This window comes from Athene cunicularia (genome assembly GCF_003259725.1).
Source record: "Athene cunicularia isolate RWA chromosome Z unlocalized genomic scaffold, athCun1 chrZ_part2, whole genome shotgun sequence".
In the NCBI taxonomy this organism is placed as follows: Eukaryota; Metazoa; Chordata; class Aves; order Strigiformes; family Strigidae; genus Athene; species Athene cunicularia.
The window spans coordinates 6884695-6900446 of NW_020799143.1; the positions used below are offsets into that span (position 1 = coordinate 6884695).

Here is a 15752-nt window from a genome sequence, read left to right on the forward strand (position 1 = left end):
CCTGCTGATTTAGGTATTATTTTTGCCCCTGAGGAGAACAGATAGTAAAATTTACTGACAAAACGTTTTTTTCAGAGAATGATGTAAAAATACTGTTTTGGAAATATATCAGAGGTATCTTCTGATGACATGCAAATGGGTTTCTAGGCAGTTTATGTTCCAGGATCCACAGCTTCAATACAGTATCCCTGCGTTAGTCACTGCAGAGGAATTCTTCACTTCTGGGATAGAAACCCAGACAGTAGGGAGGAACCTGGAAACACTCAGAAAAATGCCACAAGAGCTAGTGTGTTTTTCAGAAATTATTGAGAGCTCAGGAATTTAAGCAGGCCAACTCTGCTGATTCTCTGTTCTACATGACTGATGCTCTGTAGTATGCATGGTGGACTTCTGGTTCTGATGGATGTCTCTAGAAGGATACAAATCCACTACAGGTAATCGAGAATCTGGAATATAGTGAGTAGCAGGTGAACTAGGAACATTAGAGCTGATATTGTTTTTGTTTCAGACTTAAGTCACATGGTTTAATTATTTTAAACTTTTATTTCTTTTTTTTTTTTTTTTAATCTTGTGAAATTTTACATTTGTTCCAAACCTGAGTAAACTTGTTTTCAATATTTTAGAACTTTTGACAGAGTTTTGTCATAAGTCATTAACCTTTTAGAAACACCATGTGAAGGTTACAGCACATAAAGGATTAGACTTGAAATTACATATTCATTGATTTCATTATCTGTATTTTTATCAAGTGGTATGGGAGTTTGTCATGTCTTAGTAGTCTATATGTCAATAACATGTGCTGTTTGTGTTTCCAAAAGGAAGATTAGTATTTTGGGGTCTTTTGCACATGGAACATACTGTTTTTTCCTTTTTAATGATTGGATTTAGGATTTGAGTTAGTCACTGAAGATTAGGAGAAAAAATAGCTCATGAAAACTGTAATTAAAAAATAAATGCACTTGTAAGTAAATACTTCACATCACTAAACATCTTTTCTCTAATGTATGTACTATTCCAAGTTGGAACTGTTATAGTTTATGGAAATATCAGTATAGTCTGCTAAAATAATTATGGATTGTCCCCTTGCTTACTCAGTATGAATATGGAAAGACCATAAGATATTTTATGAACCGGAAAAAGCCCTTCATTCCATTTGGCTTGGCTTGAAATCAATTTTATTGTCATTTTCAACAATCTTTTTTTCCCTTGAAATAAATCTACAGCAAGTCTTCAGTTATTTCCATAGTTTCTGTCATAAAGAAAGTAGCTAAAGCACATTATTTGTGAGCAGCCTCAATATTTAGCTACTACCATTCTCCAGGGGGCCTGAGGTGTATTGGTTCACAACCCTTCCCCCACTGTATATACATTCAGCATTCTATGACTGTAAAGTCTGAGGGAAGAATGAAGGTTGTCACTGAAAACCAGATTGAGTGCAGAGATGAACTCTGTTGCCTTTGTTACATGGGCATGGTATATTTAGGCAGGTCAGTAGATGGATTATATGACCAATTTTATGTGGAAACAGGATTGACCCAGATTTCTTTAAAATCAAGGAAGTTTCAGAACACCATCAGGAGCTTTTTAGTAAGTAATATGTTTTGATCCTGTGCATTTATGATTGCATGACATAGATGGTCTCTCTCCGAAAGAATTTGTCTCAGTGAAACAACAGGCCATATCAATAAGATTACAGTAGTTACATATCTCAAATTAACAGTTCTGCAATCTATTAACTACTGGGGCTCTGCTTCTGTCACTAGTGCAGTTCCTCTGGATGGCAGTTCCTTCAGTCTGTTTCATGACAGTTTTCAGGAACAGCTAGCTCCCTCGTATGCTGAAGCAAAGTAGTGTTGACATGAACATGGGTTTAGGTATAGTGCAGTTTCAGAAAAGCCTGGAAGAGATTGAGAGAGGAAATGTTGAAAGTACCATGAGATGTATGTTTTAGTGTGTTTTTTTGTTTGTTTGTTTGTTTTTTTGTTTGGGTTTTTTTTTTAAGAAAAGTACATATTTAAACCAATACTTATGTTTGGGGACCTTTTATATGTGTTTTTGATCATGCCACAATCTATGAGTATTGTGACACAAACTATGTAATGCCATAAATAAGTTCATTTTGACTTATTTTAGGCATTTGTTATGGATTTTTAAAAACACGTTTTACACAGATTATTAAACGATGAATTCTGAAATGTAGCTGTTGTGTTTGTTTTACTTCAACCTGAATTACATCTGCTGGACATCTAGCAATATGTAAAAGAGAGCAGCTTTATTTCTGGTTTGCTGACCCATGAATGATCTGAAGTTGGAAAGGGAGACTGTCTCCTGCTGGAAAGCAGAGAATGGCACAGACAAGGCTCAGCCATCCAGTTCCTATTCTCTTTTGTTTCTTCAAAGAAATACTACAATAACTTTTGAAACATTGTTTTCTTGACACATGGGACATTATTAGAAAATACCCTTAGACATAGTTTCTAGGGATTTCCTAAACACCTGTTTCTTAAACTGGGAATAGAAAGAAATAGAACTGAGGAAGAGGAGGAGAGGCTTGTTTGTTTAATATATTGTCATACAGTAAAGGAGAAAGAAGAAACTTACTCTCTTTCTACTGGCATAATTGCACAGTTGGAATGAAGTAAAGGCACTATAAAAACCCATAAATAACGATATTTGAGCCTATAGTGGGAATAATAGAAGATAGGTTCAAAGTATAAGATTTTTAGCAGGCAATACAGAAAATAAATAGGAAGACATTTCTGTTGTAGGTAATAGCAGTGGCACAGTTTCTAAAGGTGAAATGCAGACAAAAGTTACAGCTTTAGAAGACAAATTGAGCTCTCAATGAGCAAAGGAACTTTTCTGTCAGTAACTGCCAAGGATTTCAGGCAAATAATTGTGATAAATACAAGGTTTTACATAACACATTTATTTTCATGAATAATTTGGAAGATGCAATTTAATAGGAAGAAACAGTTAATGTTACAGTAGTTGCCAAACAATCAAGAAACCACTGTGTAAGAGATGTTAAAGCAGTGCTTTTGTTTGCACTTGCCTATTTTCACACTTTACTCAAGAGAGGTTGGTTCATGTGCTTGAAAGCATCACTGTGGTATATGAATAAATTCTTCATTAAGGATGTTCATACAGAATCAGTAAACAGAACAGTAGCAGCCTAACTTTTTAGCTGGTAAACTTAAAATCGTTTACAAAGAAGATAGTGTATGGATTAATATAGTAACAAATTACTGTTTAATATTTACATCTGACATACATATATATCTACATCTGACTACATATATATGTAGCAATGATTATATATTATATAAATTATGTGTGTCTTTATATAAATGTGATACAGGAAAAGTTTGTAAGATTCTCAGTCATGTCCATCAAATATATATATATATATATATATATATATATATATATATCTTTCTTACGCCAAAATAAATTATGAGTGTTGGCAAAGAACATGCAATGAGAGAGTGGGACTAATGAAATCCAAGGAAGCTACTAAGAAGGGCTAAAAACAACACGTGGCAAGTAGACCTGAAAAAACAGCATAAAAAAAAAACCACCAAAAAACACACTTTATTTATAAATTTATTTCTTCATTTTCTTAAGCATAAGTATTCCAACTATTACAGGAATCTAAATATCTCTTACTTAAAGCTGTGTGGATCAAAATCAGCTTTGTGCTTAGAAACATTTAAATCTTATAACAAATCATAAATCACCTCAACATATAAAATACTTTCTCTTTTACACAGTAATGCAGAATTAGTATTATGCACTTATTTCATACAGTCATAGAATTTATGTGGTAGAAGAGATACTTTTTAATTTAAAAGTAAACAAAGTTAGGTTTAAGCAGGTCTTAAGACCCTGGAAAAAATGGATTCACAGCAAAAACATTGGTATGTGTCAATTCAAGCAGTGGAAGCTCCTAAATTCATTGGCCAATGAAAATCCAGTTGTTAATGCTCTTTTGACTAGTTTCAAGCTAAAATAATCTAAGGTACTTCAATTGTATTCCAATGCATTTTATTACACTATGTGGCAATTCAGTTAATATCAAGCATGGCTTAATTTATTTTTTTTTCTTGGTATTGTTTACTTTTGCTAATAAAACTATGCAAACGACCCATGTATATACTCTTAGTAGCATAAATAAGGCAATACAGATACATTTTTAAAACATTGAGAAGATATGATGATATTATGGTCCAGAATTTTTTTTTTTTTCTTACATTTCACTTTTTTAAGGTGTTTGGAACTAAATCTAGTAAATGTAATGCTTTAGTTTATAAATATATATTATTCTAGAGCATTCAATAGTATCTTATCTCTAAAACAAGTAACTAACTAAAAAGCAATACCTTGTGATCTTTGTACTCTGATGAATGTTCTGTGAGCATTCACTTTAAGTTGAAACTTTAGGAATTACAAAACTATTTTCAAAACCGTATTTAAACTCACTTATTTCTAGTTAATTAAAAAAAAGGGGGGTGGTGGTGCTGTTATTAGATAACATCCAAGCAGCATAGTAACCAACAGTAATGTTGCAATTTAAATTATTTTAAGGTTCAGATGGATAAATGCTTCTCATTTGGTATATTTCTGTGGTGCTTTAGGGAGTAAAATGTAGATTAAAATGATGAATGCTGCATGCAGTACTCTGTGAAAATATTATGGTAATGTTGTAACAGCTCAGGCCCTCTTTTTCAGTAAATTTTAAATAATGAGATAAAACAAATCTAGGCCTGTACCCAGACTAAATGCATTGCTCTGGGGCTTTCAATTCCTAGTATTTAAGATGAAAAGAAGGCTGATTGCACAGAGACAGCTGTTTGCATGGAATGTATATTGGCATAGTTTCATTATGCATGTCTACTGCATTATCTGTTTTCTCATTTTATGTATTTGTATGGTTATTATTTCAAAAAGCTAAGTGGAATAGGCAGTATACTCTAAAGTTGCAGGCACTAAAAGATGTATGCAGCAACATAAATAAAGTTTCTCAGGTTTCAACAGTTTTAGATGGTCTCAGGTACTAAATTAGTTTCTGAGTATTTATAACAACTTAAAATAATGCATCATACAGATTATTATGTTCACAAGATGCATCTCGAGCTCTGAAGGAATGAACAGATAAAAAAGAACTGAATAGAACACACTGGTGTTCTAATATCAGAATAACATTTCATTTTATACCATTTCAGCCTTATTATTTATATTATTCATTGCATTTGGTCTGTCGTATGAAACCTATTCAAGTAGTAAATATCAGTGTAAAAATGAAAGTATAAAAGAACAGCAATTAAATGTAGACAGCCAAATGAAAAGACTCTAAGAAAAAATTACTTGCATTTATTATTAATACCTCCCATTTTGTTCATCAAAAATAATACTATTATTTTCTCCTTAAGGTGAAATTTTTGTCTCTCAAATTCTTGACTTTGGTAAATGCTATAGTCTGTAGGTATTAAGAAAATACCCTTTATTCAAAAAGACTTCAGTTCTTGGATCATGATTTTGCACACTATTACCTTATATCTTTGATTAATTGTTAAAAATATCAGACAAGGTAGAAGGAAAACAGTGGTGAATATTGAAAAGACTCAATGAAACAAGTTTGTCCATATAAGGCTGAAATTGTGTGCTTGATGTTTGTTCAATTTGCTATTTATTCAGATTTCTTTGAAAACACAATTATGTGATATAGCTACAGCAACAAAATAGGTTAAAATAATTATGCAACTCTTCATCAAAACTAGTTGCAGAAAAAGCAAAGGGGTTTATATTTTAGCATGCTACTCTTCAGTCACTTTCATAACTTCATCCTTAAATTATCTTGCATTTCTTTATTGTGAAGACTGAAGGTACATATGTTTTTTAAATTGTTTTCTCTGCTTGCCAGGATTTCTTCAGGAGAAGATAACTGATAACCTTGGTTTAACTAATTGTTAAATAGATTGCTGATATATTCCTTTATGAACAGGGAAATCGGAATCCCAGGCTGGGCAAACTGAAGTCTTAGGATAACAACTGTAAAGACAGTGGTCCATACAGTACTGGGCATATGATATCTGTCAATGTCTCTGAAAGGTCTAATTTTGATTTATATCACAGTAGAAAAATTAAGCAAAATAAGAGTCAGACCCTGTATATGTTGGAGAAAAAAAAAGTATTGCAATTTCTAGTGTTGATATGTGTATCTTGCCCTCTTCTTCAGCTAACTTAGAGACACATTCTCTGTGATCCTTACACAAGATGGAAGTTAGCTGTAAAACTTAAGCAGGAACTCAGTGAAATGCTGGGGTTTCAACCCCAAGCCCCAAATTAAGGCTGACATATGGATGATTCCTACAGCCCTTCACAAAGGGGGGGTGAGTTTAACTTTAGGCTTCCCTCCAGGGAAGAGCCATTGGGTAAATGAGCCCCAGGTGTCCCACATTAAGTAAACAAAGGTCAGGTGTCCCACTTAGGGATAAAAGCTGGGACCACTTGCAGGAAGGGCAGTGTCTGTCTGTGAGGTGGATGCACTTTGCAGAGTTTGCTATTGGGGAAGGACCTCCTGTCTCCCTGGGTCTGGGCTCTAGTCAGGTCTGGCTTTTGTAAATGTGGGCTGTGTAGAGGTTCAGTAAGTGGCTTCCTTGGTCTTATGTGTTTGGCTTATTGACTCAGTTGTTTCCCATCCCTTCTATGAGAGACTGCATTTCACCATTTATTCCACCCATTGTTGGTTGTGTGGTGTCATTGTTGGGGTCAGTGGGGTTGATGTCGATTATGTATAATCTAACTGACTTGTTTGTACCCCCAGCGCTCACCTATGTATTGACCCTTTTGTATCAAATACAATTTGGTTATTGGTTTATCTTTATGCTGGCTGTGTCCTTTGTGCTAGGCCTGATAATTGGCAAAACACTCAGGTCAGCAGTGTCGGCACCCAAGGGTTCACAGTATTTCAGAAAAATGTATAACTGCAGAACATGTGCTGTATCAAACAACAGGGGAGTATGTATTCCTCTGCTGGTGCTCTTGGTAAGACTTTCCACCATATAGCAGCCTGAGAAAGCTTGAGGGAAGAACTGAGGGTAGTAAAGCAAGAGTAAAACTCAACAGGAAGCAGGGTTCCTTTTGTAAGGAGATTTAGGCTTTTGCTTTGCCAGTTGTTTTAGGTGTCAGAAGACCCCAAGAACACTCTTTATATCAGCCACCACCATTAAATGTCAGTTAAATTCCAGTTATGCTTCTATTATCCTGAGTTATATAGGCTCTTCAACTGACAGGTGGATCACATAACTTATTTGTAAGAAACCTAACGAAATTATGGTTCTGTTTCTTCATCAAGTATTTCAGACTATAAAAATGTTTTGGTGTTGCTTACCTCCAGGCAGTGGTGTAAGTTTAAATGCAGAGTATTTTCTGTTTTAAATGAAACTATGTTCTGCTTTTAGATAAGCAAGATTGGAGTAAAGGTTTATATTTGCTGCCACCAGATGTCACTGTGTAGTTGAATAACCGATAACCCTTTTTCTGCTTTTTAGCTTTTTTTCCCATTTGATTTAATCAAGTATGATTTCCAAAAAGATGAACCAGTCAGAAATAAGTATGGTTGGTGTGAAAAAGTTAAGAAAGGTAAGAATGTATTTCAATAGGATATAATGGCTTTTTGATTGTAATACAAATACTCCAGAGAATTTTTTAAGGAGCCTTGCTGTTGTGTTACTGTACTATGACAGCATCTATGTTTTTTAAAGAAGGTTAACCTAGATGATTGCCTAAGAGATTTACAAATAAGACTGGTGAATTAGAGCAAATGGGTTTTGGTGAGAGATTGTGTCTGAGTTGATTAAGTTTATCAACTTCCTTTATTAATTTCTTTATTAAAAAAATATTGATTATAGCTGTCTTAAGATTACTTATCAAATATCTGATATCTCTTGATTATACCTATTGTAAAAGTGTTTAGCAGATACTGAAGCATTTCTGTTATACTGTAGGAAGGTAACAGCTGTAATTAAAGCCTGAAAGCTGAAGGAAATAAAACTCAAATTGAAAATCAGAAAGAAAGCTCTAACAGGGAGCTGAAGCAGATTTTTCAGAGCAGTTATGAGAGTCTTTTAACAGGTCTTAAGCAAATATGGGCACTTTCAGGAAAATATGGCCCCAAAATACAGAGTTTTATAGGAACTTACCTATAGGGATGTCAGACTGACCTGTGAAGGGAACACATTCTGTAATTAGACAGCTGGTCTATTTTTTTTTTCCCCAGTTATACCAGTTGGTCTAAAAAAAAGTATTATCTCTGTCTATAGACTTTGTCTTACCAATGCCTTACAGGGCATGTCTTCAGAGCATAATGCCTCCAGTGATGCTACCAGTGAACTAAATGCTTTCACGTTAAACACTACCAATTTATGGAAAAAAGGCACAGCTCTCTTATGAGGAAGCAGTCTTATATTAAAAAGTGTGCATACCTTTGGACCCATTTTTATGTATTTTCAAATTTATAATTCTTGTCTCTGGTACAAAGTAATGTAACTCTTAAGCTTTATTCTTCAGAATGTACTTCCACTTTCAGCAAACTAACACCCTGATACTCTCTACATGTGTAACAGGATAATCCTATCACCACTTCTCCCTGGTTTTGAGTAAAAAAAGTATTGAAACTTTAATATTTTACTCCAAAAAGAAAGCAATGAGTCTATATCACATTAATGAAAATCCTTGAGAAGTGTTCTCAGAACTTCTGAAAGGAGAAATAAATAAGGATTTAATGCCTGGATTGAAACCTGATTTTTATTAACACTAGTTTTTCAGTAGGAAGCTGAAGTTGAGACTTTTATTACTGGAAATTCACTAAGGTGTGGGGGCTGGGACATAATATTCACTTGAAGTGTGCACTCTGATAGGATAGTAAGCTTAGTAGTGATATCACAATTGATAGGTGAAAGGTCTGAGAGAAAACTATGAGTCATCAGGAAAAAATACAAAAGACTGAGAATTTGAGTGGACGTTGTACCGTATCTTTATAGTCACTTTGCATGTAGAGGTGACCACAGGAATTGTAAATCAGTAGAAACAGTAAGTTGTTATTGGGTCTTTGGTACTGAACCTTGCCAAACTTGATTCCTAGTCTTGTAAAATCATATGTACCAATTTATTATTAATTTAAAGGATACAAAATGTGCAGTGATACCTTAGGCTTATATTCTTTCAATTTCTCTGTATAGGTGAGGCTGGTCTTCTCATTTCCAAAGTCAATGCAAAGAATCCCTTCTTTGGTTATGCTGGCAATAAGAGACACACAGAAAAGAAATTACTCTGTGAGGTATTTAAGAAGGGAGATCTGTATTTTAATACTGGAGATCTAATGGTTCAAGACCATGAGAATTTTCTTTATTTTTGGGACAGGATTGGAGACACCTTCAGGTATAATCATTGTTTCTTGTCACACTTCTTCATTAAAAACAACTGTTCTATTTGCTTTCAGCCAGAATTGTTCAGTTTATTACTATTGTGATGCAGTTTATAATGATCTTAAAGTGGATGATAGGGGCTTAATTTTGTAAAAAGTGTTCCCAATGGAGCTGGATAGATCACTTCCAGAATGTAGGAATTACAGCTCTTTGAACAGTCCTTCCAATAAGCATAGTAACTAGTGATGGTTTTGATGCAAGCAAGGAAGTTGGATACTGAAGTGGAAAAAGACGTTTCAAATAATAAAGACTGGTCCCATTTGATATGTTTTAGATGCATGTCTGTCCTGGTTCAGCTAGGATAAGGTTAAGTTTCCGCAGCAGAGAGTGAGGGCGGGAAGGGATCTTCAGCTGGGTTATTCATACCATGCTGACCATGTCCCATGTGGGGACTTTGGTCCTTTGTGGCTTTTGGTGATGGGGAGCACATGGTGGGTTTGTTCCATAACCATTGCAGTATTTCTCTCTATCTTTTGTCTTGTTCACTGTTATTGCTGTTTGTTGCTATCATTGTTACTGTTGTTGTTCAGATTTAATACAACAGTGCGATAAACAATTTCTTATTTTAACCTGTGGTTTGTGCCTCACTTCCTCCTCCACCCTCAGCTGGTCAGGCTGGGGCAACAGCAATGTTGTCTCTGGTCCCGGCAGGGCTTAAACCAACACAATGTCAAAATTTTGAAAACCATTATATCAGATTATGATGAGCTTTCATTGTGCTTTATAGTGATAGCTAATATCCAGTACCATTTGAATTGCTAGTGTTGTCTTCTGGTGATCAGATGAATCAATATACCAGCATGACAAGTGGGAAGAAATTTGAGTTGGTATTAGTCTGAAATGAATGGAGTTCCTATTAAAATCAGTGCTTTTTTAAAGAGGAAATGTCTGTATTTGTTCATGGGATAAAATGATTTTTTTCACACATTTTAGATGGAAAGGGGAGAATGTTGCAACTACAGAAGTTTCCGATGTCATTGTAATGTTGGACTTCATACAAGAAGCAAATGTGTATGGTGTATCTGTGCCAGGTAAAAAAAGCTTTAGGTGTATGTTTTTCTTCCCCTAGGTTAGTTGTTAAACCTCATAACTCTTTCAGTTCATGTTTTAAACTTATGAATCACTTCTGATTGACTCATCTGTTTAATACCTAGCTAAAATGTAAATGTAGATCATGAAAAAAACACCAGAATGTGAATGGGCTGGTGTATCATGCATTTTTGTGTATGCAATGATGTGTAATTTTGAAAAAAATATTTTCATGAATTTGTGACAGCTATGTCATAAAGTTTAAAGATTTATTAAATTTGCATCCATGGAAAATCCACACATCCATGTGTCAAAATGTCAACAAGGTGAGAATTAAAGTAACTCTAAAGGAAAGTGTTTAAAGACATTCTTCTATCTTATTACACTTTTCAGTTAGCCTCATAAACCATTTGTTAGGTGAAAAAGGTAGTTAAGAGAAAAATAATTAAATTAAGAGAATACATTCATTTCTTCTTAATTTTCATGCAATCATATGGGCTTGATTCTCATTCATGCTAAATATTTTTCTAAAATGTGTTAAGTATGGCTGGGATAGAGAGAAGTTTCTTTACAGGAATCTGTATGGTGCTATGCTTTGCATTGGCAGCTAAAATAGTTTTGATAGCCAAGTGTTAGTAAGTTATAGCTTGCACAGTATCAAGGCTTTCTCCCTGAAGTGGTTATGCTAGGGTTGGGCAAGAGCTTGGGAGCAGATGTAGACAGGACAAACTGACCAAAGGAATATTCCATATCATATGATGTCATGCTCAGTAATAAAAGCTTGAGGAAAAGAAGATGGTGAGACATTTGTGGTGATGGCATTTGTCTTCCCAAGCAACTACCACATGTGCTGAGTGAGGCCCTGCCCTGCAGGAAGCAGCTGAACATAAGTCTGAAGATGGGAAAGAGTAAATGAAGTCCTGGTTTTGCTTTGCTTGTGCATGTAGCTTTTTCTTTCCCTGTTAAACTGCCATTATCTTGATACATGAGTCTTCTCGCTTTGCTTCTATTCTCTTCCCATCCTATGGGAGAAGGAAGCAAGTGAAAAACTGGCTGGATGCTTAGTTGTTGGCCAGGGTGGTACACAAAATAATAAGTTTAAAATGAGAAAAACATATCACCTCTAGTTTAAAGCCACACAACAAAAAAGATCATAATGAAGAAGCATAACTCAAATGCTTCACATTTCCTATCCAACGTTTACCTGCAGATTCCTACCCGGTTTTTGCTTCTGTCTTTATTTGCACATAAACAAGTCAAGTACCTTAGATTTTGTAGCATTAGCAAAAAAAAAAAAAAAAAAATAGCTGATGGTTGAAGTGTGCAATTGGTTTTGATTGCTGAAGTTCATTGCTTTTATATTTCAACCATTTTGGTCTTTCCACAGGCCCACAGTACACTCCAGACAAACCAGTAAGAACTTTTAACCTCTCTATTAACAATGTTCAGATACCCAGTTTTGAGACAAGATACTGGCAAGAGAAAGGCTAAAACTGAAGAGAAGACATAATTGGCTAATCCAGGAAAGAGGCTCACCACTTCGGTTTTTGAGAACCAAATGGTGTTGATGTTTATCCACATTTATTGATTAATATTGAGCATGGATCTCCATTTACTTGTACCTGCCAAACTCATTTACAGCATTATTGCTTAACTGATCTCTTGAGTGATCTCCAAATGTATGTAATTTCATATAAAATATGAATGTAATCTTCCAACACTACTGAAACTCAGAAAATGATATATGAATGTCAGTTTGTTAATGCACTGCAGTTCTTTTTTGTAAGGCTCATCACTAAAATGTCAACTTTATTTCATGTTTCAAAATTCTTATCTCCCTTTCCCCCAGATCATGAAGGAAAAGCAGGAATGGCCTCACTTATCTTAAAGCAGAGTACATCATTGGACTTGGAGCAAATGTATAAGCAAGTAGTGACCTATCTACCAAGTTATGCTTGTCCTCTTTTTTTAAGAGTCCAGGTAAGATGCATTATTGCACAGTGCATACAAATATCTACATTATTTGAACAGAGATGGCTAAACGAATAACAGAAAGTGCTTGCTCATATATCATGATTAGTTTTAGAATTGATCCTATTTGCTGTCTTCATTAATGGACTCCCGAGAAACAAATTTCACAAAAAGTCAATAAAATTTGCGGATTATGGTAAAACAGGAGGAACTGTACAAATGAAAAAGGATAGAGATCATAGAAAAGGATTTAGGGAGATTAGAAGCATGAACATGGGAAAACAAAGTTTCATATTGTGAACAATTGCATCTGGAGAAAATAATCTAAAATCCATTTTATTCAATGGAAATGAGAAAAGATATATAGAGCTAAAGCATGAGACTGATTGTACACAATTAATGAAATATTATTTGTATAATACAATGATAAATGTTAAAGCATTTGAAACGGTACTAGGTAAATGGAAAAAGTGAATTGGAAATGTGCATTATTATTGTTACCATAGTAATGAAAGAAATCTGTATTTGGGTACTAGTGCTTTACTGTAGTAACTGTCCAATTTGGGAAAAAATAGTCCCTTCCCTAAAGAATTAAAAATGTGAACATAATACAACTGACTACATATGACTAGAAAAAATGAGGGAGTATAGAAAACATAAAATACTGATCATTACAGTAAGTGAAGCCTGATGAGCATCTTCGTTTTGAAGACATTTTGAAAGTATTTTGAAAACATCATGACAAGGGCAAAAGGAAAAATGTTTTTAAAGATGCTTATGAAGGAAGTCTCCTAAGTCTGAGGAAAAGATGAAGAAAAAAACTTGTTTTGAAAGAGAAGTTATGGCAGTTGGTTCCCTGGGCCAATCAGATGCTGAATACTAATTCAGAATAAAGGGGGGAAAAGGAAAGGCTGTGAAGGATCTTGAAGTTGAAACATATGTATATATATCTATCTCAAGTCCAAGAAGATACTTTTTGCAGCAGCATTCTGGTACAAACAAGATTACACTTGAGAATGTTGCAGTAGTCAGTTTATGAAACGATGAGAACCTAGTCTAGATTTATTACTATATAGAGATACAAAAAAGCCTTTATGCTGGGCAGAAGGGGTCTGAATCTTGGATGTAGCCTGGACATCAAGCATCTGGGACTTTGATTAAAATTTAAATGCCTACATTACATGAGAATTGCTGTTGGTGATGCTATGATCTGACATGTAATCATACCTTAGAACATATCAGAAAGTTTTAGACCAACAAATGCAGGTAGATATAATCTAGAGACAAATCTGGAGTAGATACAACCTCTGAGTTGTTGGAGATAATACAATTTTTTGTTTTCAGAGATTGTTTGCATATATATAAAAATGTAAAGTCAGAAGAGAAGATAATGGAGAGATGTCAGAAAGTGGGGCTGAGAAGAGGTAGGGAAGATAGGGAAAAGAGTTTCACTAGAGATGCCTCCCACTGCTTCTAAGGAACACAGCAACACTGAAAAGAAGCTTGAAAATGTTTTAAAATGTACAGTAAAGATCTGCCTTCATTTGGACCTGGCTGAATCTGAGTGTGGCTAATGTACCATGTGATTCTTTCAACCTTTTATTTAACATGACAGTCCTGAGTTTATCAGTAAGAAGTTGTTAATAATTAAGTTTTTACTCTCAGATTCTTTATGATGTGTAGTTTTAAAATGTGCACAAATGAAGAAGCTATAGGTTGTCTTGTGCAAGGCTGGGGCTACACCAAATGAGACACTGTCATGAGACTCTGCACAGCAATGCAGAAAGCAATGGGCTGTAACTTCTCCACCATGCCTCTGGGTGTTGGTCCATAGAAGCACAAAAGTTCTAGTTTTTCAGAGTAATGAGAATAAACAGTATTAACTTTATATCAGGTGAGATTTTTAAAAACCAAACATGAATGTGAGCAAAAGAAAATAAGCTCTTCTATTGAATAATGAATCTTTCTCTCTTCTATAGGAAAAAATGGAAATGACTGGAACATTCAAACAACAGAAATTTCGACTGGTGGATGAAGGTTTTAATCCATCTACAATTACTGATCCTCTTTATTTTTTAGACAGTTCTAAGAAAGCATATGTCTTGTTAACCAAAGAAGTACATGAGATGATCTTATCTGGGAAAATGAAACTTTAATTAACCTAAACTATTAAGTGGCAGTCTATATGAGTTACTCTGAGAAAACAGTAATATTAATTACCAGTATTTATATGTAATTATAAAAAATATTAATTTTATATACTTGATATTTACATTCAGATATGTCTTGTATCTTTCCTCACTTCATCATTATTGTTCAGTAATATTTTTTTTCTCTTGAGACCAACTTCTAAGTAAATGACCAATAAAACATGACTGAAATCTATTTTGTCTTAATTTTGAAGTAGAAATGCTGACTCTGATAGATTTTCTTAGTACTAAATGAACATGAATGATATGTGGTATGAAACACAGTAAAAATTTCAACATATAAAGATATTGTGACAGATGTTGTTGTTTCTAGAGAGAAAATATGCCAGTAACACTTTTTAAAATGTAGTTTATATTTCTTGTATACTTCTGAATATATATTTTAAGAAATAAACACTTGACAGTGTTTGGAAGAAAAAACAGATCTTCTGCAGAGGACTTTTCTGATGGAATGTTAGATGAAAGAGTAAAGGAGAAGCCCTCCAATCAAACTCAAAACTAAGGTTTATACTAACATCACTGCTGAGATTGTTATAATCCATGCTCTTTCATTTGTTAAACTGTCTTCTTGGAGTGTCAAATTCTGAATACAGAGCATTAGTAACAGATGAAGAATAGGCAAAGAAGATGTTCACACTTAATGGGGAAGATGATTGCCAGAGGTTATTGTATGAGTATAAAATATAGTAGAATTTTTAAAATACTAAACCTTATATTCTAATGCATTGCTTTTTAAAAGTTTTTAAAATAAAGTGTTAGATTTTTTTTAAGCCAAGTTCTGTACTATCCACATTTGATTATGTCTGATTGTAGCTTGTTTTGTTGCCTGTTTTGATATACTACCTGCACAATGACCTCCTCTAATGGAGCATGATGCCAGCTTTGATCAACAGGAAGCAGTATTGTAGAATACTGAAAGGACGACTGTCTTCAACAGTGGGCATCGTAAGTATCTGTTATAACTGTTGTGTGAAACCAGGCTGCCATAAAAGAGTAGGATGTAACATACTTAAAATGTATATTTTTTTTCTTCCTACTATGTTCATCTAACATG

The 15752-nt window shown here is 34.3% G+C and overlaps 1 protein-coding gene across 1 annotated transcript in view; it reads left to right on the forward strand.

The window, feature by feature from the left end:
* Positions 1–15464, forward strand: part of SLC27A6 (solute carrier family 27 member 6) — a 35024-nt gene extending 19560 nt beyond the window's left edge. Inside the window, exons 6-10 of the mRNA XM_026866432.1 lie at positions 7554–7644; positions 9243–9441; positions 10422–10519; positions 12367–12497; positions 14468–15464. Of these exons, the coding sequence (XP_026722233.1) occupies positions 7554–7644; positions 9243–9441; positions 10422–10519; positions 12367–12497; positions 14468–14644 (696 nt within the window). The 3' untranslated portion in view covers positions 14645–15464. The remainder of the gene's footprint in view (positions 1–7553; positions 7645–9242; positions 9442–10421; positions 10520–12366; positions 12498–14467) is intronic.
* Positions 15465–15752: the final 288 nt, after the last annotated feature.